The sequence below is a fragment of the Triticum aestivum genome, chromosome 4A (genome assembly GCF_018294505.1).
Source record: "Triticum aestivum cultivar Chinese Spring chromosome 4A, IWGSC CS RefSeq v2.1, whole genome shotgun sequence".
NCBI classification, from domain to species: domain Eukaryota; kingdom Viridiplantae; phylum Streptophyta; class Magnoliopsida; order Poales; family Poaceae; genus Triticum; species Triticum aestivum.
In genome coordinates this window covers 195643343-195665836 of record NC_057803.1, presented here as the reverse complement: position 1 = coordinate 195665836, position 22494 = coordinate 195643343, and the positions used below count along the sequence as shown (strand labels likewise).

The 22494-nt window shown below is 45.9% G+C and overlaps 1 protein-coding gene across 1 annotated transcript; it reads right to left on the bottom strand.

Annotated features, from left to right (window-relative positions):
- Positions 1-13800: 13800 nt before the first annotated feature.
- On the bottom strand, positions 13801-21846 carry LOC123085815 (fumarate hydratase 1, mitochondrial). The gene is made up of 17 exons (XM_044507526.1): positions 21541-21846; positions 21269-21386; positions 20558-20707; positions 20198-20308; positions 20033-20116; positions 19092-19190; positions 18945-18995; positions 18817-18866; positions 17180-17261; positions 16662-16756; positions 16505-16571; positions 16356-16406; positions 15414-15509; positions 15113-15211; positions 14982-15011; positions 14828-14893; positions 13801-14272 (listed from the first exon to the last, which is right to left on the bottom strand). Exons 1-17 carry the CDS (start codon positions 21687-21689, stop codon positions 14186-14188), a joined length of 1485 nt encoding a protein of 494 aa, XP_044363461.1. The 5' UTR covers positions 21690-21846; the 3' UTR covers positions 13801-14185.
- Between the last annotated feature and the right edge of the window lie 648 nt (positions 21847-22494).

Below are 22494 nucleotides of genomic sequence, written 5' to 3'. Positions count from 1 at the left end.
ACAAAGCTCTCCACATATGCACTTTGATCTTTGTAGCCACTCGCAATTTTCAAATAACTCCCCAGACCGGACTAGTACTTGAGGTTGTAAAGAGTTTGTCATCCTCAACCTTCGTTTAAACACTAAGGGTTGCTATAGTGGGGCCTTGTCTAACTCATAGGTGACATAAAAGGTTTGGTTGTACACTACAGTAGGCTCTCCAAGAGTACCTGGAGATCCAGTTCGAAGGTATGCCTAGTTTTTACATGGTGCAGACATGGTAAATGCTCATTTCATTGTGTGCAAGTGCAAGAGATGCGGCATGTTTCATTATGTGGTGTTGTTTTGTTATAATCTCATTCTTTTGTGTTCACAGACTGGAAATTATGCATATTTATCTTCCAAGGAGACGAGTAACTAGTTTCTGTCACCTTGCAGAGGGGGTGCAATGAAGATAAGATTGAGGATTTCCAAGTACAAGATGTTAGGAAGGAGCCTTGCAAGAGAAGTAGGAGCTGCGCTGAGCCTCTTCAACCTGCTAAGGTAAGTCACTGTATGCAACTCAACAGTCCAATTCCTTGTTTGTTTCAGGCATAGTTCATTTTCTCTTTTCAATTGCTTTATTTGTCCTCAGTTAATGAGATGCCCAAATAATCATGCCTGATGTTCGGTACTTTTATCACTATTAGTTGACATAATTAAAGGCCTTACCATTTAATTACTTTGACGAAGTGTGCTTGAAGCTTTGAAGTCTATTAAACAACTATTATTGCATGAGGCTCACAATCTAGTTTATACTATGCTAATGATTGCATAGTTTTGCCTGTTGTAGTATGTTTGTATGAAACCCTCTGTTGTTCATTATGCTCCCTAAGACTTTAATTGTGGCACAGAATGGCCAACTGCTTGCTTACTTATACGCAACATGTTGTCTAAATTTGTAACTTGTCTGTGTTTTTGATTGGGCCCCAACATCATGCTCCTTTGGTGAGCTAAGAGGGATTTCTGTATGCGGGCTGCACAGACTATCTTTTTTATAATTTTTAAAATATCACCTGCTTATGCTTCATGACGTGTAACATTTTTTTTTTGAAAGTGACGTGTAACATTATTGTCAGTCCTGTTTTTCCATGTAGTACAAAATAGTGTCTTGTTCGCTTCACTGTTGTAACTATATTTTTGCCCTAGTCATGTGTACTTACAGAAACATTTCAGGATGAAGTGACATCAACACAAAGATCTGCGAGCAGTGCGGCATGGACGTTACCGAATGATTATGGATTGGAATTGGAATGTGCTGATGTTCTCGAGCATCAACTAGAGGTGGCAAGACAACGTGTACATGATTGTCAACGTATAATCAACAAGTTGAGACTGGACATGCAGGTATTAGATGCAGGAGTCAAAAATGAAACAAGACACTGAGGTAACCATGAAGGAATTGGAGATTTTGCATACTGAAATTTGTGCTATCTGAATCCGGCCAATCCTATTTTCTGAAGAGATTATAGTTCAAATGGAGTTAAGTTGATGCGCATCCATGATGTATGAGTTGTATTTGCCCAGTGGGTATAATCGGCTGTAATTTCTTTATTGTATAGTGTAGGATTATTCTACCTTTCTATGCCTTGATCTCTTTGTTGTAATAGTGTAGGCTTTTTAGAGGTGATAGTATTGAGTAGGGTAATTCTTTGAATATGCTATATCGTTCAAACGGGGGCCAATTCGCCTGACCATGGCCCTTCATGGGCCGTCGGATCCATGGGCCTTCTACGTCTCATAGGATCCATGGGCCTTCTACGTCTCATAGGATCCATGGGCCTTCTACGTCTCGTAGGATCCATGGGCCTTGTACGTCTCGTAGGATCCATGGGCCTTGTACGTCTCGTAGGATCCATGGGCCGCCGGCTCATTTATGGGTCTTGTATGGGCCTTTAATGGGCCGTAGGCGGGCCTTTAATGGAAATCGTACGTTTTATGGGATGACCATAACGGGCCGTTAATATGCCGTATTTGGTGATGCTATGAAAATGGCCCAATAGACTAATGGTCCACAAACGGGCCGACTGTAACGACGGGCTGAATTTGGCCCACAAACAGAAAATGACAGTAAGGGGCCGTAAGTAACCGGATGCTGCAAATGAGCCCAAGAATAAATGGGCCCTCAGAAGGCCGAAAGTTAACTTGGGCTGGAAACGGCCCAACGGAATAACGGGCCGTTAATGGGTATAAAGTGATACATTGTTCATTATGGGCCAGTTTCACCATGGGCCGTTAATGGGTGTAAAGTAATACATTGTCCATTACGGGACAGTTTCAGCATGGGCCGCTAATGGGCCAAGAGTTACAAAGGGCCTCATATGGGCCGAAAGACGTCATGGGCTATACATGGGCCAGAAGTGAAAACGGGCTGGAATCATATTGGACAGCCCAGATGATGCTACTGGGCCTAATTCGGATAGGGCGTAACGGGCCTTGGGTTAGCGGGCTATAAATGGGCTATATGTGAACAGGCCGTTAACACGCTTTCCATGGGCCAGCCCGCCAGCTTTTGACCAAGTCAAATGGGCCGGCCTTTTCACAGGAATGGGCCACTGTTGGGCCGTGCCACGTGTCGACGTATCATAGGCGCCTTCTGTCCAGTGAGTGGATGACATATGTCCCATCGATGAGCCGACACGTGTTTCCTCTACCCAATGATGATTTTACACGTGGAAAATCCCCATTGGTCAGGGCTGTTAACGGGTTATCGGATCCAAAACCCGACCCGGTAGCTTAACGGCGTTCCGTTACGGTGGATGCCACGTGTCGATCACCCTTAATGAAAGCACTTCTGTGACGCGCGATTTATTGTCATGGAAGTGGACACTTCCGTGATGATAATTTTGGTAATGTCACCGAACACTTCTACGACAGCACAGGTATGACTATCTTGATTCTGTCATAAATTTGTCATGGATGTACATGCATGACAAAAAAAGCGACCTACTGTGACAAACACGTATCATCACGGAAGTGTATTTTTTTGTAGTGAGAGAAGGTGGCTCTTGGACAAGTTCGGGTGCTCCATGTTCCTACTACGGCTCAATTTGCCGACATCTTCATCAAAGGACTTGCTACTAAGCCATTTCAAGAATACGTTCCAGTCTCAACGTCATCGAGCCTCCCGTTCATACTGGGGGGGATGTTAGACTATTCCTTGGATCGCAAGTTTCCTAGTCCAAGTCAGTTTGTAATATCTAGTCTAAGTTGGTTTGTACTCAATCTGTGCATTTGAAAACCGAACCGAAAAACCATACCGAAAATAAACTGAAATGAACCAATTTTATGGTTTTTATGGTTTCTGGTTTCGGTATGGTATGAACTTTTCATACCGATTTGAACTTTGGTTTTTATGGTATATACCGAAAAACCGAACGGTTAACCGAATAAACCAAAGTAAAAAATAAATTTATATTTCTTGAGATGAACAACCATAAAAGTTGTCATTTTTCTTGTACATAAGTTAATCCACTACTAAGCACATAAATTTTCTTGTAACATAGTCATTTTTCTCTTTTTAAAATGCTAAGCACGTCCATAACCATCAACAGATGAATCAAAGCATTCATATATACTTATATATGTAGTCATATACTATTTGTGTAGAATAGTATGTGTTTTGAGTCATAAATTTGCAAATTATTATATGTCATTTTTAAATTCGCGTCAACTTTGGTTTTTATGGTACATACCAAAACCATACCGAAATAATTTGGTATATACCGAAACCGAACCGTATTTTATTTTCATACCGTATTTACCGAAGTATTAATACTGTACAAACCGAAAAATCATATAAACCGAACCATGTAAACCGAATAAACCGAACGCACAGGGTGAGTTTGTACCAATATATGTAGCCATGTACCCTATGCTAAACATAATACAAGTAATAGTTTTATTCATATATCAATTTTTTTGTGAATAATCAAGCCATATTTCATAAGATCTACTATAATGTTGTACTCAGATTACATGATCCAGTTATGGAGTTCCTTCTAAGTTCTGCCAGATTAAGATCGTGAGTTGATATATTCTTATTCGATTTTTTTGTGAAAGATCTATTCTTATTCTTCAACACCTTGTTTGGTACCTTAGGGTGTTGCTAACTGAATACTACTCCCTCCGATTCAAAATAAGTGTCATGTTTTTGAACTTAGGTTGATCGGATGGAGTATTAATTTTGTTGTATGCAACTATAGTGCAAATGTTGAAACCATGTCTTATGTTTCATTTAAAGGTCAGTTTTTCTCTCCATTTTGCTCATCCTACTCTTATGGCCATGTATTTTATACTATGGAAATCAATGCAGTATAACTGTACTTTTCCGTGTTGGAATTAATAACCAAATTAACCAATCGCCACATTAGTTCCTGTGAAAAATGAACACGTTATTTGCAAAAATTTCTCACGTATCGAACTGTCTTGCGTTACTTAACTTCTTTTTTTCTCAAATACGCACAAGCATGCGTATCATTCATTAAAGGAGAAGGGGAAAGACTTCCCAAAGTCTTAATTACAAGAGATATTTACATGTCGGTTTTCCGACACCACCCACACCCTCCGGGCCTACTCCTTCCTATGTTTCTTCCTCCCACCCGGCTACCTCCACCCCATCCATCTCTCTTCTAGCCCCCTTATGGAATAGCCCCGCCTTATCCCACAACATGGCCTCCTCCATAATTCTCTGTCGTACTCTTGATACGGAGGGTGTAGCTCCGTTGAATACAATGTCATTCCTATGCCTCCAGATCATCCACATTACCAAGAGGCATTTCGCTCTCCTCGTTTTTCTATTGTGCCCAACAGACTCTTGTCGGAGACACCAAGCCCTTAGCTCCGCCCCCTCCAGTGGCTCCAAACCCAGAGTACCAGTGATCAGCCCCAACCACTGCCAGATTTGCCTTGCAAACACACACCCTAGCATGAGGTGCTCGATGGTTTCCTACTCTTGGTCGCAAAGGGGGCAGGCACTTTGATGAGTTAGCCCTCGTCTAGCCAACCGATCCGAGGTCCAACACCTGTTTTTCAATGCTAACCACGTGAAGAAGCGGCAGCGGAGAGGTTTCCGTGAACTCCATGTAAACTTGGCCTCCGACGAAACCTGAAGACCCGAGAACCTCGCCGCATACACCGACCGCACCGAGAACTGGCCGTTGCTCTCCCAACTCCACCGCACTATGTCCTCCATCAATGAGCTGCACCTCCTCCAATCTGGCCCACAGCCCCAAGAACTACCACAGCGCCTCTGCCGAGAGCTCCGGGCCAATGGTCGTCACCCACCTGTTGTTGTCGAGTGCATCTGAGACCGTCAATAACCTTCTCGTCCTCCGAGGACTTCTGTCGTAAATCAATGGCGCGAGATCCCGTACGCGGGAGCCATCCAACCATTTATCTTCCCAGAACAAGGTAGATTTTCCATCTCCCAAAGTCGTAACTGCCGCTGCTTGCACCAAAGCCTCCGACTCCACCGGTACGTTGATTTGAAACTCTGCCCATGGTCTTCCTTTGTCGAATTTCTGCAGCCACGGCCATCTCGCTTGAAGGGCCTTATTGAGCCACTTCAAGTTCGCCAACCCTAGGCCACCCGCCCACTTGGGCCTGCACACCATTTCCCATGATACTGAGCAGTTGCCTCTGCGGCCTCCTTCTTACCACACCACAAGAAACCACGGCAAATCTTAGATAGCGCAGAAATTGTCTTTGCGGGCAAATCCAACGCCAGCATGGAGTGCAAAAGGATCGCACACAGCACCGATGAATTAGCAGCATGCGGCTACTCTTTGGGAGTAGGGAGGCCTTCCACAACGGTAGTGCATCCCCAACCTTGTCTACCAGATCCTGGAGCTGCGCCGTCGTTGGCCTCCTCAGGGTTAGAGGGAGGCCGAGATATCTGCACGGAAACGTGCCAGCAGAGTAGCCCAAGATATTCACCACCAAATCCCTCTCCTCCGTCGAGCATCTAATCGGCATAGCCAAGCTTTTGCTCCAATTCACCACCAAACCCGAGGCCTGGCCAAAAGCTTCAGAATAGCATCACAAGTCTGTGCTTCCAATTCGCTTGAGAAAGGCGACCACGTCATCAGCAAACATGGAAACTCGTTGTTTTAGCCCCGAACGTGCCAACGGCGCCAGGAGCCCCCTTTCTGTTGCAAACTGGAAAAGAGCTCGCAGAGGCTCCATGCACAAGATGAATAGCATAGGTGAAAGGGGGTCTCCTTGTCTGAAGCCTTGGCATGGCAAGATCGGCCTACCAGGCATGCTATTAACTGTGATCCTTGTGGAGGAGGTTGCCAACAATCCACATATCCACGTAATCCATTTGGCTCCGAATCCCAATCTCTGTAAAACTTGAAGAAGGAAAGGCCACTGGATTGTATCAAAAGCTTTCGTGATGTCCAGTTTAAGAAGGACTGATGGGCGCTTCAACGCATTCAATCTCCTAGCTGTGCCTCGCACCAACATAAAATTGTCATGTAGTGATTTGCCACGCACAAATACACACTGGTGGTGCCCCACCATCCTCGGCAGGTCAACCGCAAGCCTGGATGCCAAAATTTTGTCGAAGATATTCACTGGTCCACTTATAAGGCTCACCGGTCTAAAATCTTTCACATCCACCGCTCCCTGGATCTTGGGGAGGAGGGAAACTAGCGCCTTGTTAATAGAAGCCAACCCTCTCATGTCACCCGTATGGAACTGCCACAGGGCCGTCATGAAATCATGCATAATGATATGCCAGCATGTAACAAAGAAACGGCCAGTGAAACCGTCTGGGCCAGGTGCCTTGTCCAAAGACATTTCCTTAATAATCCTCTCGACCTCCTCCTCCTCAAACGGGGCCTCGAGGTGCGCAAGATCCATAGAGGGGAGGTTCAGCATGTCCAAGTTGATTGATGTCAGCCGCCGAGCCGAGACACCGAACAATGCATCGTAGTAGTCATCCACCACCTTCGCTATGCTCTCCTGCCCTGTGTACAATACCCCCTCGTGGCTCAAAGAAGTAATCACATTCTTCTTTTGCATGTATCTTGCCTGACACTGGAAGAAAGCCGTGTTTGCCTCCCCCTCTTTAAGTTGCCAAATCCTTGAATGCTGCCTCGCAATGGTTCTCTCAAGCGAACAGAGTCCAAGTAGCTTCCTCTTTAGTAACTTCCTCAAGCCATGCTCGTTATCCGCCAGCTGGCGCGAGTCTGCAGCCTTGTCCACCAATGATCTCCATCGCCAAGGAAATTTGAAGCTTGACATTTCCAATCCACTTGTCACTCCACCTTTGCAAAGCTTTGTCCGTCGCATGAAGCTTGCTATCCAGGGCCAAGAAAGGGTTTCCTTCCGGCGGCACTGCATTCCAAGCCTCCTGTACTACATCAAGAAAGCCCTCGGCCTTCGGCCAGAAGCTTTCAAACTTAAAGCGCTTGCCCACGTGAAAATCCACGTCCAAATCCACAAAGAGGGGGAATGATCCGAGACTGCCGTGCCAAGAGCCGTCAACAAGTTCCGTGGAAAGATGTCCTTCCAGGAGTTGGTAACGAAAATGTGATCAATTTTCTATAGGGTGGGGTTTCTCCTTTCTTTTGACCACGTGTACCTCCTGCCATTCAAGTATAACTCCTTAAGTTCCAAGGCATTGAGAAACGACCGGAACCTAGCCATCATTCTCCTGTTGATCATTGTATTATTCTTGTCTTCTGGGTTAACCAAAAGATTGAAGTCCCCCACCACTGCCCACGGGCCAGCGTGAAGATCACACACCTCTCTCAGTTCGTGCAAGAACTCCACCTTATCTGCATCACTCTGAGGACCATACACGCCCGTCAACCACCACATGACCTCGCCCTGCTTGAAGAGCGTCGTAATTGAGTTCTCCGTGACATGCCTATTGGAGGCCGACACCACCATTTTATCCCACGCGAGTAGAATGCCGCCACGTGTGCCTACAGCTGGCACATAGTAAAAGTCCTCAAATCTATACCCAAGCATTTCTTTACAAGCTCATTCGACATGATCTCCATCTTTGTCTCTTGAAGGCATACAACGCTAGCCCTAGCCGCCTCCACGACCTGAAAAACCGCGCTATGCCGTGCCATGGAGTTAAGTCCACGCACGTTCCACACCAAAATTTTAGGAGGTTGTGCAGCCATCGCACACACCCACCAAGACCACCCTGGTGCACCACGGCACTACAACCCAACCATCACCCCGTCCTCCTCTCCCACCAGCGGCAACGCTTCCGAATCCCAACCGAACAAGGCCAGAATTGCCTTCACGTGACTCTCCACCAGTGGCTTGTCAAACAAGTCAACGTAGGCTTGAAGAGCCTCATCCGAGATCACATCTCCCTCATGCGCAAGGCACAGTTTCCTGATGAGTACCGCCTGCTGCTTGGAAGCCTTCGACGCTCGCCCACCCTTGGCCGCCCTGACACTTCGATGTGGGGAGGAAACCGGCACCCGCTTCTGCCTTGGCTTCCTTTGCTTTTGAGGGGGATTCCTGCTGACCGACTGTGCCAACAGGGGGGATAGCGCCTGTCTGAGCTCCGCGCATATCATGGCCACACGTGGAGGCCGGACGCGTTTCGAACTCGGCCGCGCCCGCCAGCAGCGTGCCAGCCTGCTCGAAAAGACTCACCGCAAACCAGCCCTCCCCAACAGCCTGCGTGCATGGATACGTCCCATCCACATGCAACTCGGGCCCACTTATCGCTGAATCTCTGGCCCAAGATTCCACCAATCCCGAACCGGCAGAAGCGATCCGATCCTCCTCGGTTCTCATGCAAATCCCGCCACCAGCCATTTCGTTTGTCGCTTCCTCCTCCTGCATGGTTAGGGCCCACTGCCCGAACCTGAGCACCGGCGCCGCCTGAGGCGAAGACAGCGATTCCTGATCCTCCACAGGCTGCACAGCACTGTCCTCGGGCCCGCCGCTACCCTCGGCGCTCGGAGAGCCAATGGTAGCCAGGCGATCCTGCTGCGACAACTCCAGACCGAGCCTGCCATTGCTGCCAAGCCTCGAGAAGCCACACTCCACCAGAGGCCCAACCACCTCCCTGTTTGGCCCCACCACACTTTCCACCGAACTCGGTTCCCACCAACCAATCCAAGCTCCCGTAGTGCCAGCCACTAACGGACCAATTGAACCCTCCGAGCTGACCGGCTCTGTCTCACCTGGCCCCATGATTGCGCAGGCCGAGTCATCTACCCGCGAACCCATACCGCCAATTTTCCTTTGTTGACCATCCAGGAGACCATTTTGAAATTCTCTTTGACGCCCTTGGACTGGCGCCAATCCCGCCGACGAGGCTGCCGCCGGCGAGCCGCAGGGCGTATCCGAACGCCGCGCCAGCACCCCATCCGCCAGAGGGCCACGGCCTCCCTGAGCCCCGGCGGGACCCTGTCCATCGCGATCACTCCCCTACGACGGCGGCGAAGGCAGTGGAGGCGGCGGCGGCGCATCCGCCTGCGGCCCCAACCGAACGGCTCCATCTTCCTGATCAATGGAGATCGAGTACCACAGTGCATCTGGCGCGTCGACCATTCCCAGAGGCCGAGCACCCCTCCCGCCCGGTTCTTCCACAACGAGGATTCGCCGGGATGGGATCCTCGCCGAGTCGTCCGTGCGTAGCCAAACTCGAAGCCTCGACATGTCATTCCGCGCCTCCGTAGACGCCCCACCTTGACCACAATGCCCATGCCATGGACCAGAGTCTCAACCATTCTCCTGGTCCAGGCGTTCGTCGGCACGCCCCGCAGCACCAGCGGCACTAGGAAAGGCATGGTGATCGCCGTCGCCCCAGCACCACGCAACCACGGACTGAGCAAGAGGTCGAACTGCGGCGTGCCCGCCCTACGTCGGCTGACCATCATGTTCCTGATTTCCACCGAGCGACAGAGGATCAGAAAAATCTTCCGGATCGAATGCCCTAATTGATATGTCCAACGGCCCTAGCTCGAACTCCTCCACGATGACGGCCGCCACCGCCGCCAGATCCGCCAGCCGCCTCGAACCGACCACCGAGACCAGCACCGCTCGAGACTGCTCTTCCTCCATGGCCCGAAGATCCGGACCAGTCTCCATGAAACAGCAGTCCACCTGCTTATCCACCACGGTCTGCGAAGCGCCCGAAGACACGCCCTGCACGACGGCACCGGCCGGCGCAAAGGGCACCGAGAAGCCCGGCCCAGCCACACTGGCCACCGACTCAGCCCCCGACCGGACCACCTGGCTCCACGAGACCCTGACACGCGCCACGCCCGGAGGGGGCGGACCCGACGGAGGAGGGGGCAGACGCGGGGGGCCCGCCGCACCAGGGCCGGCGGAACCGGCGCGGGCGGCGCCCCAACCGGCGAGGAAGGCGACAGCCGAGGCCGGAGCGCCGCCGGCGGCCTAGGCCGATCCACCGGAGATGAACTGCGCGGACGCGGACGATGGCGCGGCAAAGTGCAGCCCTTTGAGATGTGCCCCGCCTCCCCGCAGCGCACACACACCGGCGGGTTGGTGCACATGGCCGAGATGTGCCTCTCATCGCTGCAGTTGTAGCAGCAGCCGATGAGCATCGCCGGTATGCGCCCACGCGGCGGCCTGGAGGAGGGAAGGACGCCTGGCCACCTACCAGGAGGGGACCGCCGGATCTGGCGAGGCGGCGACTGCCGGCGCGGCCCCATGCCCCCCTCCCCCTCCCCCGGCCACCACGGGTCTGCCACTCCGGCCGCAACGCCTCCGCGGGGCGGGAAGACGCGCCCTGCACGATTGGCCCGTGCGCCGTGCCCACCACGTCGGGAACCACCAGAAGCGACCGCAGCACCGGCCTAGGGCCCAGAGAGGGAGGAAGGGGGGAGACGGCGGCATGTCGGAAGACGCCGCAGACAGCGAGACCCTCTCAGCCATGCTTGGACGCCGGCTCAGGAGTGGAGATGGCGGGGGGGAGGTGGCCACTGGGGCCGGAGTAGCCGCCGGCGCGGAGAGAGGGCGAGAGCGCGGAGAGAGGGCGAGAGGGCGAGAGGAGGTTACTTAACTTCTCAACCAGCTAGTGAACTTGTGGTCACGTGTCTATTTGCCAAAACTCCACGGCATGGTATAGCACCAACAAAGCTCTCCACATATGCACTTTGATCTTTGTAGCCACTCGCAATTTTCAAATAACTCCCCAGACCGGACTAGTACTTGAGGTTGTAAAGAGTTTGTCATCCTCAACCTTCGTTTATGCTTGTATTACCGATCTATCCGATAGTTCATCAAAAGGAAATAAATAACCAGAAATTCACTTTGGCACATGAGAGCATATGCTCTTGCCATTGGGAAAAAAACATTTCAAATGCAAAAAGTTCCGAACAAAATTTTGACGTGATCTCGATATTCTATGTGTGCATGCAAGTTTTGCATAAAACTGATATTTTTTGTGGCTTGTGTAAAAGGACAAAAAATGTCTCGTGAAATGCCTTTTTTAACACCGAACTTTATCTTTTTCATATGCGGCACAAAAGTTGTCGTTTTCTCAAAGTTTTTTTTCAAAGCTGCCTATTTTCCAGAAATGATTTTGTGAGCACTTAGAATGTTATGATATACGCGTGAAATTTATTGTCAGAATTTTATGACATTTCTAAATACATTTAAAACACATTTTAAAAATCAGGAGCATATGTTCCCGGCCAAAACGCCCCTCTCCAATGTGTTACAAGTACAACACACGAAGAGGAATAAGAAACTAAACTCATCATTGTTTAGCAAAAATCCAATTCGGTGCCCAGCCTCATCTGCACCCGGTTAAAAAATCAAAATAAATACTAAAAAATTCAAAAAAAACATTTTTTTGTGTGATAGAAAATTGTATTCGTGAGGTTCGTTCCAAATTTCAACTTATTTGGACATCTGAGCAGCTCTCAGCAAAAAGAACAAATCGGGTCAGAACAGTGTGTGAACAGTAAACTTTTTTACAGACCTGAATTTGTCTTTTTTTGCTGAGAGTTGCTCAGATGTCCAAATGAGTTGAAATTTAAAACGCAGCTCACGCATAAACTTCTCTACCACACAAAATTATTTTGAAAGTTTTTGAAATTTTTTGTATTTATTTTGATTTTTTTTTTGTCAGGAGGGTGCAGATGAGCTCGGGAGTAGAAACGCCGCACTCGTTGTTTAGGCCCTTTACAGAGTGCACGTGCTAAAGTGAGTGCCTAAGGCCTTCTTTGGTTTATAGGGTAGAAAAATCGTAGGAATAGGAGAGTTATAGGAAATAAGATGATAGGTATCTCAATCCTATGAATAGGAATAGGAAAGGAGATTTTGATTCACATCATAGAATTTTTTTTCCATTGAGTCTAGGCTAATGTTTATTTTCCTATGAAATGTGGAGGATAGGAAGAATTCCTCCATAGGAATAGGATTCCATTCCTACAAACCAAAGAGCTATAAAGGGAAAAAAATCTATAGAACCCTATCCTATGAAATTCCTATAAGATTTCTCTAAACCAAAGGAGGCCTAAGTAGAAAAACATTTTTTTGTCTTGAGATCAGGTTGCACCGGTGCTGCAGAAGGGCAGCGCGAGAGGGGAAATATCTGATACTCTCATCCCTAGGGTCTGGTGCTCCAAAACTCGGCACCACATTTTTTAATGTTTGAAAAATTCTGAAAAAAATCTAGCACATTGACAAATTCAAAACATAACTTTACAAACATAAATGACAAATTCGACAGTAAATAGTACACAACATAAGTTGGGCTTTAGATTAGGCCCATTATCACATTGATGTCCATTTTGTCATTTTTGTATCTCGAACAATATTTTGAATTTTGATTTGAATTTTTTTTAACAACATACATTGATATTGTGCCAATGTGCTGGATTTTTTTTCAATTTTTTGAATATTTTAAAATGTGGTACCGAGTTTAGAGAACCAGGAGCATTCTAAACGTGGGAGTACCAGATATTTCCCCAGGGGCATACTCCTCACTGCACATGGCCTTATAATGTCGCAAGGCGTTTATGCCCACTTTAGACACTGGCCTTACAAACTTTAGGCGTCACTTAGTGCTCACCTTAGAGCATTTTCAATAACCGCCCAACGCGCAACAAGCTAAAAAAGCATTTGCAATGCGGCGGTTACCTGTTTTTGCACAGCACGAAGCGTGGCTCCAGCTGCCGCTATAAACTTTAGCGTGGATGAGTAGCTCTAGCAGGCGCTGCAAAAAAACTGCGCGCGCGCTCTCGCACAAACAATATATGCACTCCAAACATAACTAAGAAGATCAAACACAAACAAAATAAATCAACAATAAATAGTTTAATTTTGTTATTATAACCCAAACAAATAGTTATCTTTCAATACAACAAATAGTTCAACAATACAACATCAAACGCACAAATCATGATGCTCTTTGTCGGTCATTCCATGCCCATCACACATCAATGAGATTATTTTCTGAAGATCATCATGCATTTTGGCACGTCAAATGGCATGATAGGAGGCAACAAAACGGGTCACCCTGGCAGCCCTCCACCGCACTCGCACGAGATGTCCCAAAAGCTCATTGTGAGAGTAGTCTACATCTTGGCCACGCTCATTCTCGATGATCATGTTAAAAGCAATAGGGTCGCACACTCGAGTGTCCAGCACATGAGAGCAGGCGCAACAAATAAACAGCGTGCGATGGCGTTTCGGCCCACGTGCTGAACTAGTTATGCCGCGCGTGCGCACCCGGAGCGGCAGTACACGCAAAAACCACTAATATTTCAACGCGGCGCTTATATAGCGCGTCCGTTGAAGATGCTCTTAGTCACCTTAGTCTTATCAACAACATAACTCATGTACATTTTTTCCTTTCATTTGTCCTCGAGATGAAAGTTAATTATTTTTCAAGAACATGATTACAATATACGTAGCACTTATTAGATCAACATTTGCCACGTTGGGTAAAAGTTGGCGTCCTGATAATATCCAAGGAGAAAAAAAACTATTTCCAATAAGGTTCCAATAAATCAAAACACACTTCCTGTACGATTAACAGGAAAAAATGTTTCTTCCCCAGCACCATTAGTTGCACAAAATTAACTCTCCCAGTGGGCGAGGAAATGAAGATGTTAAATCTGGCTTGCCTTATTTACGGATGGGCTAGGAACCACGAAGTGGTAACCTGAACGATTCGATGAGAAGTATAACTAACAGGATGCTTTTAATCAGAAGGGCCAATCATTTTCTCTGGAACAACGAGTTCATGGAATTCTTTTTCCGTCAAAACTCCAAGGCTTAAAGCAGCTTCCTGGTAACAAAAAAAGTGAAGGAACCCAGGATTAATAATAAATTCTAAATATAATCCACACTTGTACCATGATTTTAAGCGCACAGCATCAGCAAGCAGTAGAATTACATTATGATACACTGTAATAACTAATCATATTAAAACAGGAGACCAAAGAGCCCAACAGTAGGTAATGTAATGAAATTTAGACTTCTAATCCAAATAACACGATCATGAGATTTTACGCCTTATAATCGGCTGTTAAAATTCCAGCCGAGATATGAAAGGCATGTTATTCACACGACCTTGGAAGCTAGTCTAAAGTACATGCACTAAGAGACCAGAGCGAATCAAACAGATGCAAAGTACTCTCTCCGTTTCTAAATATTTGTCTTTCTAGAGATTTCAACAAGTGACTACATACGGAGCAAAATGAGTGAATCTACGCTCTAAAATATGTCTATATACATCCGTATGTGATAGTCCATTTGAAATCTCTAAAAAGACAAATATTTAGGAACGGAGGGAGTACATGCACCAAGAGACCAAAGGAAATCAAACAGATGCAATAGTCACCTTCAGTGTTGTTCCTTCTTTGTGAGCTTTCTTAGCAACGGCTGCAGCATTGTCATAGCCAATTTTCTGTATTCATTGGAGAATTAAACATGAATTCCCACAGGTTGTACAGCAAGAATTAAGTTAAGAAATGTAAATAATGCATTTTACTTACGGGGTTCAACGATGTCACCAACATCAAAGACTGTACAAAATAACAGAGAAATTAATGAATTAATATAATGATCTGAACTCGATAAAAAGGATAGTGCAGCAATCAAACTAAAAACAAATCAACATAGTTACCTCGTGCAACAATTGTGAAATTCTCTTATGGTTTGCTTCTATTCCCCTGACACAGTTTTTCTCAAAGGATACAGATGCATCCCCTAATAATCTCAATGACTGTTGGAGAAAAGGGATGGTGTGTCAACCAAATTATAGCATGCATGCAAGCAATAGCAGATAAATGGGGTTAAAATTTGGCAAGTCACAGTAACAAGAAATATGCAGATTAATAAGAGGGTTTAGTGTGGTTATTCAAAGGACAGTTCACTCCATCCATTAAATAAGCATAGTGTGCAATGCATGAGAACAGAGATCATACTCGAAGCAATCCAGCAGCAATCATTGGCTTATAAACGTTCAGTTCAAAATGCCCATTTGAACCACCTATTGTAACACCGACATGATTGCCCATAACCTGCAGTATCACAAATCCAAACAAGAACCGATTACCATATACTCCCTCTGTTTCAAAATAGATGACTCAACTTTATAGTAAGTTTAGTACAAAGTTGAGTCATCTATTTTGGAACGGAGGGAGTAGAATATTCACACGAACAGCGAACCAAGGGGAATTCCTTATATACCACCAAATGTGTGCTATATGCCTATATCCCTATATTTTTAGCAAGGATGATGCAAACGGAAGGGTGATAGTGCATATTGTGGTTTAGACACTGGTCCCATCAGGAATCATAGAGATCTTGTTTGTGTTAAGATTCATGCACTAGCCAGCGCAACCAAAAGTCTGAACTGATGGAAAGGGCTAGGCAATCCACATTTACACTTCAACAGTTTGCACAATAGCTTCTACGCTGCTTAAAATTAAACATTTGACAATAAACCTGAGCATCTAAATAGGGACTCATGACAAAACTACAAATGAAGGATACTATTATAGCACATTCTATCAGCCTTCTGTTCTGTATAAGAAAAGCCCTTAAACATTATCTTCTACAAATAATCATGTGTTGTAAAAAAGACCTAAGAGTTTCAAAATGTCTTGCTGCACACCTAACTAATAAAGCTAGATAGAGCAAATAAGGAATTATGTAAAACATAAGCTGAAAACAGACCTATGATAAAGATCGACAGAACTTAATATTATAGTTATACACTATGGAAAATATTTAACAACTGTTGGGAAATAAACGATATTTTAGATAAGCAGCACTTGTGCATCAAAAGCATAGAGCAAATTGCAGAAAATCATTTAGACTAGAAGGATATATTAAAATGGAAAAATAAGGTACAAGTAGCATACCTGAGCACAAACCATGGTCAGAGCCTCACACTGGGTAGGATTAACCTTTCCCTGAAAGAAAGAAGCAGTTACATACCAGAGGAGACAACAAAGCTGCAATCGACTAACATGCTGAAACAACCAAATTAAAAGAGTGATATACTGCTTACAGGCATAATGCTGCTCCCAGGCTCATTTTCTGGTAGGATAAGTTCACCAAGTCCACAACGAGGGCCACTGTGATCATATTGGAAATGTTAAGTGCAGCTCCTCAAAATATTACGAAAATATTGATTATCAGAAAAGGTAATAGAAAACTGTACTGACCTTCCCAGCAAGCGTATGTCATTTGCTATCTTCATAAGAGATGCAGAAATTGTGTTAACAGCACCACTGCTCTCAACAAAAGCATCATGTGCTGCCTATTACGCAAAAAAAATGACAAGATTAGCACAAGTATGAAATAAGATCAACAGTTAAAGGGAGTTAGGAGGCGGGAGCAAAGCAATAGAAAATTGTAATCCAAAACCACAATCAAAGCAGGGAAAGGGAGGAATTTGCTATTACAGAGAGCAAGGTAAACAATTAGCAACTTAGCCTAAATGGTTTCTTAATTGCCCTGGGTTAATAAACTACTGGATCTTCGACAAATCAACATTTGCTGACAAATGCTCTAATCCATGCTTCTGTGCTTTACTTAAAATGACGTTCTTTTGCCCAAATATATCATGGGAACATATGACCCACAATTAATTGCAAAAGTCATCTCAAATGAATTTGCATGGAACCTTCAACCAACCAACCCTATTGACAATTTAAGGTTAAGTGTGCACATAACCACTAACCAAAGCTTCAAACTTGTTCTCTGCTGTCACAAAAGGTAGTTCTGTTTCCTCAGCCACAGCAGCTGCAATTTTGCCATCAAATCTGCAAGAAGGGATGAAGTTTTAACCAAATAGAAGAAATAGGATGCACAAAGAGCTTATAAAATGCAAGGAACGAATAGCCTGTACAAAAGTCAATGTTAATAAAGTACTCCCTCCGTCCCATAATATAAGATGTTATTACATCCAATATACACAAATACGGTGATGGACTTATGGTTAACCATATATAATCACTAATCTTCACAAATTGTGGTAGTACTTATTTTGAACATCTTCATACCTCATCAGCTAAGACCAAAAGACCACATAGATGGTTTCACAGCAGAGGTTAGCCTGGCATTTGAGAGCAGCTGAACCTGAACTACTACAAAACTAAAGTTTGCTTCACCTAGATTATTATGGCCATAACACCCTGGATTGCGGGTTACATGGATTCTCTCCGCACATGACGCATGAAAAGGGAGATAATTCAGAGAAGACAAAAGATTTGAAAAGATAATATCAATGTATCCAGTAATGGAGACAGACTTTGGAATCCAAGGGGCTTAGACCTGGTAAGACTAAGACCAAGTATATGAGGTGTGACATTAGTGGTGCTGAGTGCGAGGAGGCAGAAGTTATTCTAGAAGGACAAATAGTGCCCAAGAGAGACACGTTCTGATACTTGGGATCAGTGCTGCAAAGTAATGGCGGTATCGATTATATTAGCCACAGGATCAAAGCAGGGTGGATGAAGTGGCGCCAAGCATCTGGCATCCTTTGTCACAACGTCCCACAAAAGCTAAAAGGTAAGTTCTATAGGGCAGCAATTAGACCTGCGATGCTATATGTAGCAGAATGTTGGCCCACTAAAAGACAACACATCCAACAAATGAGCGTCACAGAGATGCACATGCTACGGCCGATGTGTGGCCATACAAGAAAGGACCAAATTGTAAACGAGGTAATAAGTGAAAGCGAGGAGTTGTACCGATTGAAGAGAAGTTGTCCAACACCGACTAAGGTTGTTTGGGAAGCTTGTCTAACGCCAACTAAGGTTGTTTGGGCATATCCAACATAGGCCTCCAGAAACATCAGTTACTAGTGGAATCCTAAAGGGTAGCGAAAATACTAAGAGGGGCAGGAAGCTGCCAAAGCTGACTTGGGAGGAGGCAGTAAAAGGGGACTAGAAGGATTGGAATGTGCATGAAGGTTTGGATCTTGATAGGGACTGCATGGAGATCAGCAATCCATGTGGTGAAACCTTAGTTTACTCTTTTATGCATCGTTTACTTCTTTGCTTTAGATATGTTTCTGTTTGGTTTCATATCTAGCCTACCCCAACTTGCTTGGGAGCTGGGACAAAAGGCTACTGTTTTTGTTGTCGTTGTATCAATGTAACCAGTGAAGAAAAAATATGCACCTAGGCGTGCACATAAGCGTGCCCGGGTGCTAGGCAACAACAGAATGCCTAGCGCTTAATCATGCTAGGTGTGCCTAGGCGTACGCTTAGGCAAGATAAGCGCTAGGCAGTGGCAAAATGCACAATTAATGCCTAGCGCTTTTTTCCTTGAAAGATGTAACAATTTATCTAAAACAATATAATTGTTGTTTACCCTTTCTTCGTGTTCAAGCCAGTACCAACTGCAGTACCACCTTGAGCAAGCTGCATATCAAGGAAAAATGATCAGTGATACTCATGTCCGCCTGCCATTTGACAAATGAAAGAACATTAGTACAGTACCTGATACATCCTTGGTAAGGTACATGCAATTCGGTCAATTCCATATTTCACCTGCAAAGAGAGTGCAATACAATCGATAAGGCTCACTAATGATGTAAAATGCATAGTGATCAATAAGGCAATAATATATGTGGGGAGAATTCCAACCTGTGTAGCATAACCACTGAACTCTTGACCAAGAGTCAGTGGGGTGGCATCTTGGGTATGTGTACGCCCAATTTTAATGATGTCTTTAAACTCATCAGACTGTGGCACCAAGTTAGAAAAATTATCAGGACAGCATATTGATAACAGATATTCGTTTCAACCGTACATTATTTTTAACAGATACCCCTCCGTCCCAAAATAAGTGTCTCAAGGTTAGTACAACTTTGTACTAGTACAAAGTTGAGACACTTACTTTGAGACGGAGGGAGTATTCGAGTGACAAATTGGTAACAGATATTCGTTTCAACCATACATTATTGTTATATCAGTCATATACAGAAAGGAAAAGGTCAACCCACAGATTAACACAAAGAATAGATTAGAGTTAGATAATACCAGGCCTGGAACTGAAAAAGAACCAAGGACATTAGGGTGGGGCATCAAGTTACTAAGAAACGAGCTAATAAGCAGAAGTTAAGTCTTACATTCCCAAAATTGCAGCGTGAAATTTTTGAAGAGCTGCCTATTAGCTATATCCATTAGCAGATAGTACCTTGTCTCAAATGATGCATAACAGTCAAAACCACATTCGAGCCTTATTCAAAATTTGAACAAAGAGAGGACAGTAGGCCACTACAGCGCTTCTGTGCTTGTATGGAGTAAGCTGAGCAATAATGCAACCACGACATCTACTCAAGAAGCAACAAAAGCATCCAAGGTTGGGCTCGCTGATAGAAACCTAGATGTACTAAATTACTGATGCATTTATAGCTGCTACAAAATCTTTTACCCAGACCCCACAAAGCTTTTGGCACTGGGCACACCCTTATATATATAGAACCAAGTCCATCGGTGAAAGGATAGGCATAATAACAATATAAAAGGCACAAGACAAGCAAAATAGCTAATATTCTCGCAAAATGAAAGAGAAGAATTTCTACCTTTGAATGAAGTGACTTATGCAACTGCTCCAGACTTGGGATAAACCTTGAATTGATCTCTACAGCTGCTGCTATGTGCATAACCTGAAAACATCATCAACACAACTGAGAAATCTCTGCAGCGAAATACGACGAAATGAAGATAAGAAAGTAGTGAATACTTACAGTGGGAAATGTATCATTCGAGGACTGTGACCTGTTCACATGGTCATTAGGGTGCACAAACTTGTCACCGCGCTTATGTCCAAGTATCTCAGCTGCTCTATTTGCAATTACCTGGAGAAACAGATCATAAATGATAATGGCACAGCATATTAACACCAAACTGATCCCACAGCATCTTTACATGAGAATCAGCTCAATGCATTAACGAGTTTTTTTTCTCCATATAAATAGAGTACAGATCAGAACACTAGACTATTCACACTCGGAAGAGATTGCAAACCCACACAATGCGTAATTAGATGATTAAATATTAAACAAAAAGATATTACATCAAAGAATCTGCATGTGTAGGACATAAACCTCATTGGCATTCATGTTGCTTTGTGTGCCACTGCCAGTTTGCCAGATAACAAGCGGAAAGTGATCATCCAACTTTCCCTCTGCAACCTCCTCAGCCGCCTGCATTATTGCCTTCCCAATTGTTGGATCAAGGCCATACTCCATATTCACCTTGAAAAGTAAAATGACCAAGTAGTAAGGCCTCCAGGCATACATGATACTTAAGTTAAAGCATCCTACAAACTACCTAGACGAGACATTGGATTACTCGGAATCTTCTTCTGCACACTAAACAAAATACTGTATCTAAAAAATTATCAACATTGCAATCTGTTTATTTCTAATAACATACGAAACATTTACCTATATGGTGTTCAATTAACCATTGCACAAAATTATGAGTAAACTGAAAAGTGGCAGTAATAAAAATAAATAAAAGGCAATAATTCTTTGTCATTTACTCGGTGAAACAACATATTAAGTTGTCACGGAACTAGTCTAGTCTAGTTCATTTTCAGCCAGAAAGATTTAGACAACGGTCTCCTACTGTAAAATGCCGGCTACATAATTATTTACAGAAAACAAAATTAGGTGTGCACATTTTCATTCATGACATAGTGAAAAAATTGTTCTACAACTAGCGATGCTCTTCAAGGACAGGGAAGCAACCAAATGCATCCAACCCTCCAGCCACAGACACGCAGGCATTAGAGAAAAGGCTCGATTATATACCTTAGCGGCGCACTTTTTTAGCACGCCAAAGGCGCGGATGATAGGCACAGGCATCCGCTCGCGCTCACCGCCAATGTCGAAATTTTGCAGCGATCTCTGTGTCTGCGCGCCCCACAACCTACCAAAAAACCACGACAGCAGCCACATCCAGATCAACCACGCCATCCTTGACACGAACAGATTAAAAGCCAAAACACGGGAACTTGTAGGCGCTACGAATCCCACGGATCAATGGCACGAGCTCCTAGAAAATCAAGAGGACAACCACGTACTTGTCGTTGGGCACGCGGATGGGGCCGAACGTGTCGCGCTCCTCGCGGAAGCCGGTGGAGATCGGGCGGGTCAGCGCCGGCCGGAGCAGCAGTGCAGCCGCCGAAGGCGAGCCTGATGCGCCGGCGAGGCGCCGCAGAACCATCGCCATCTCCGGCCTCTCTCGTAAGTTTTTGCGTCGCGTAGAGCCTAGCGGAGGGAAGCGGCGGCTGGTGAACGGGACGGGGAACCGGGGAACCGGGGAAGGGAGGGAGGAGTAGAAGAAGGAATGGGGTTTGATGGGCTGATCTCGGGTGCTGCGGGGTTGTTGCCTTATTTGCCTTGGTGGAGAAGTTGGTTGTGAGTATACCTGGCCAAATGGGCCGGCCCGGCACGGCACGGCCCGGCCAGACTTACACGGGCCAGGCACGGCCCGGCCTGGCCAGGCACGTATAATACACGGGTCGTGCCGGGCTGGCACGCGTGCTCGCCTCTCCGGCCCAGGCACGGCACAGCAGCCTCACGGGCCGGCACGCTCGCCCGATGAGCACGGCGGCCCGAGTGGCACGGGAAGACCGGCCCGAGTGGCACGGCAAGGAGCGAGCAGCCAACCGCCTCGTCACGGGGGTGATGCATCGGACGCGTTCGTCGGCTCGTGCCGTTGTACCTGCATGCACGCCACCTTTTTTTATTGCATCTCAACTGCATGCATGCACCCCTGCTGGCTCCGTGCGTTTGTCGGCTCGTGTCGTTGCACATGCATATACCTATACTATACATGTACGCCTCCGCGACGTGCTAGCTGCTAGCCGTGCCGTGCCGGGCCGGCACGCGTGCCAGGCTAGCCAGCCCAGGCACGGCCCTAGCCGGGCCACGTGCCGGGCACGGCCCATTAAGCCACGTGCCGGGCCGGCCCATGACGGGCCGGGCACGTGGGCTATCGGGTCGGCACGCTAAGGCCGGCCCATCTGGCCAGG

Bases quoted from the DNA above. Each gene is read 5' to 3' on its own strand.
- LOC123085815 (XM_044507526.1), bottom strand. From the start codon at position 21,689: ATGGCGATGGTTCTGCGGCGCCTCGCCGGCGCATCAGGCTCGCCTTCG. The intron at 17,262-18,816 runs GTAAACAACAAT...CCCTTCTTGCAG, and splicing joins GGCTTGAACACGAAGAAAGG to ATTTGATGGCAAAATTGCAG. The intron at 16,407-16,504 runs GTAAGCAGTATA...TCTTTCTTTCAG, and splicing joins CTGGGAGCAGCATTATGCCT to GGAAAGGTTAATCCTACCCA.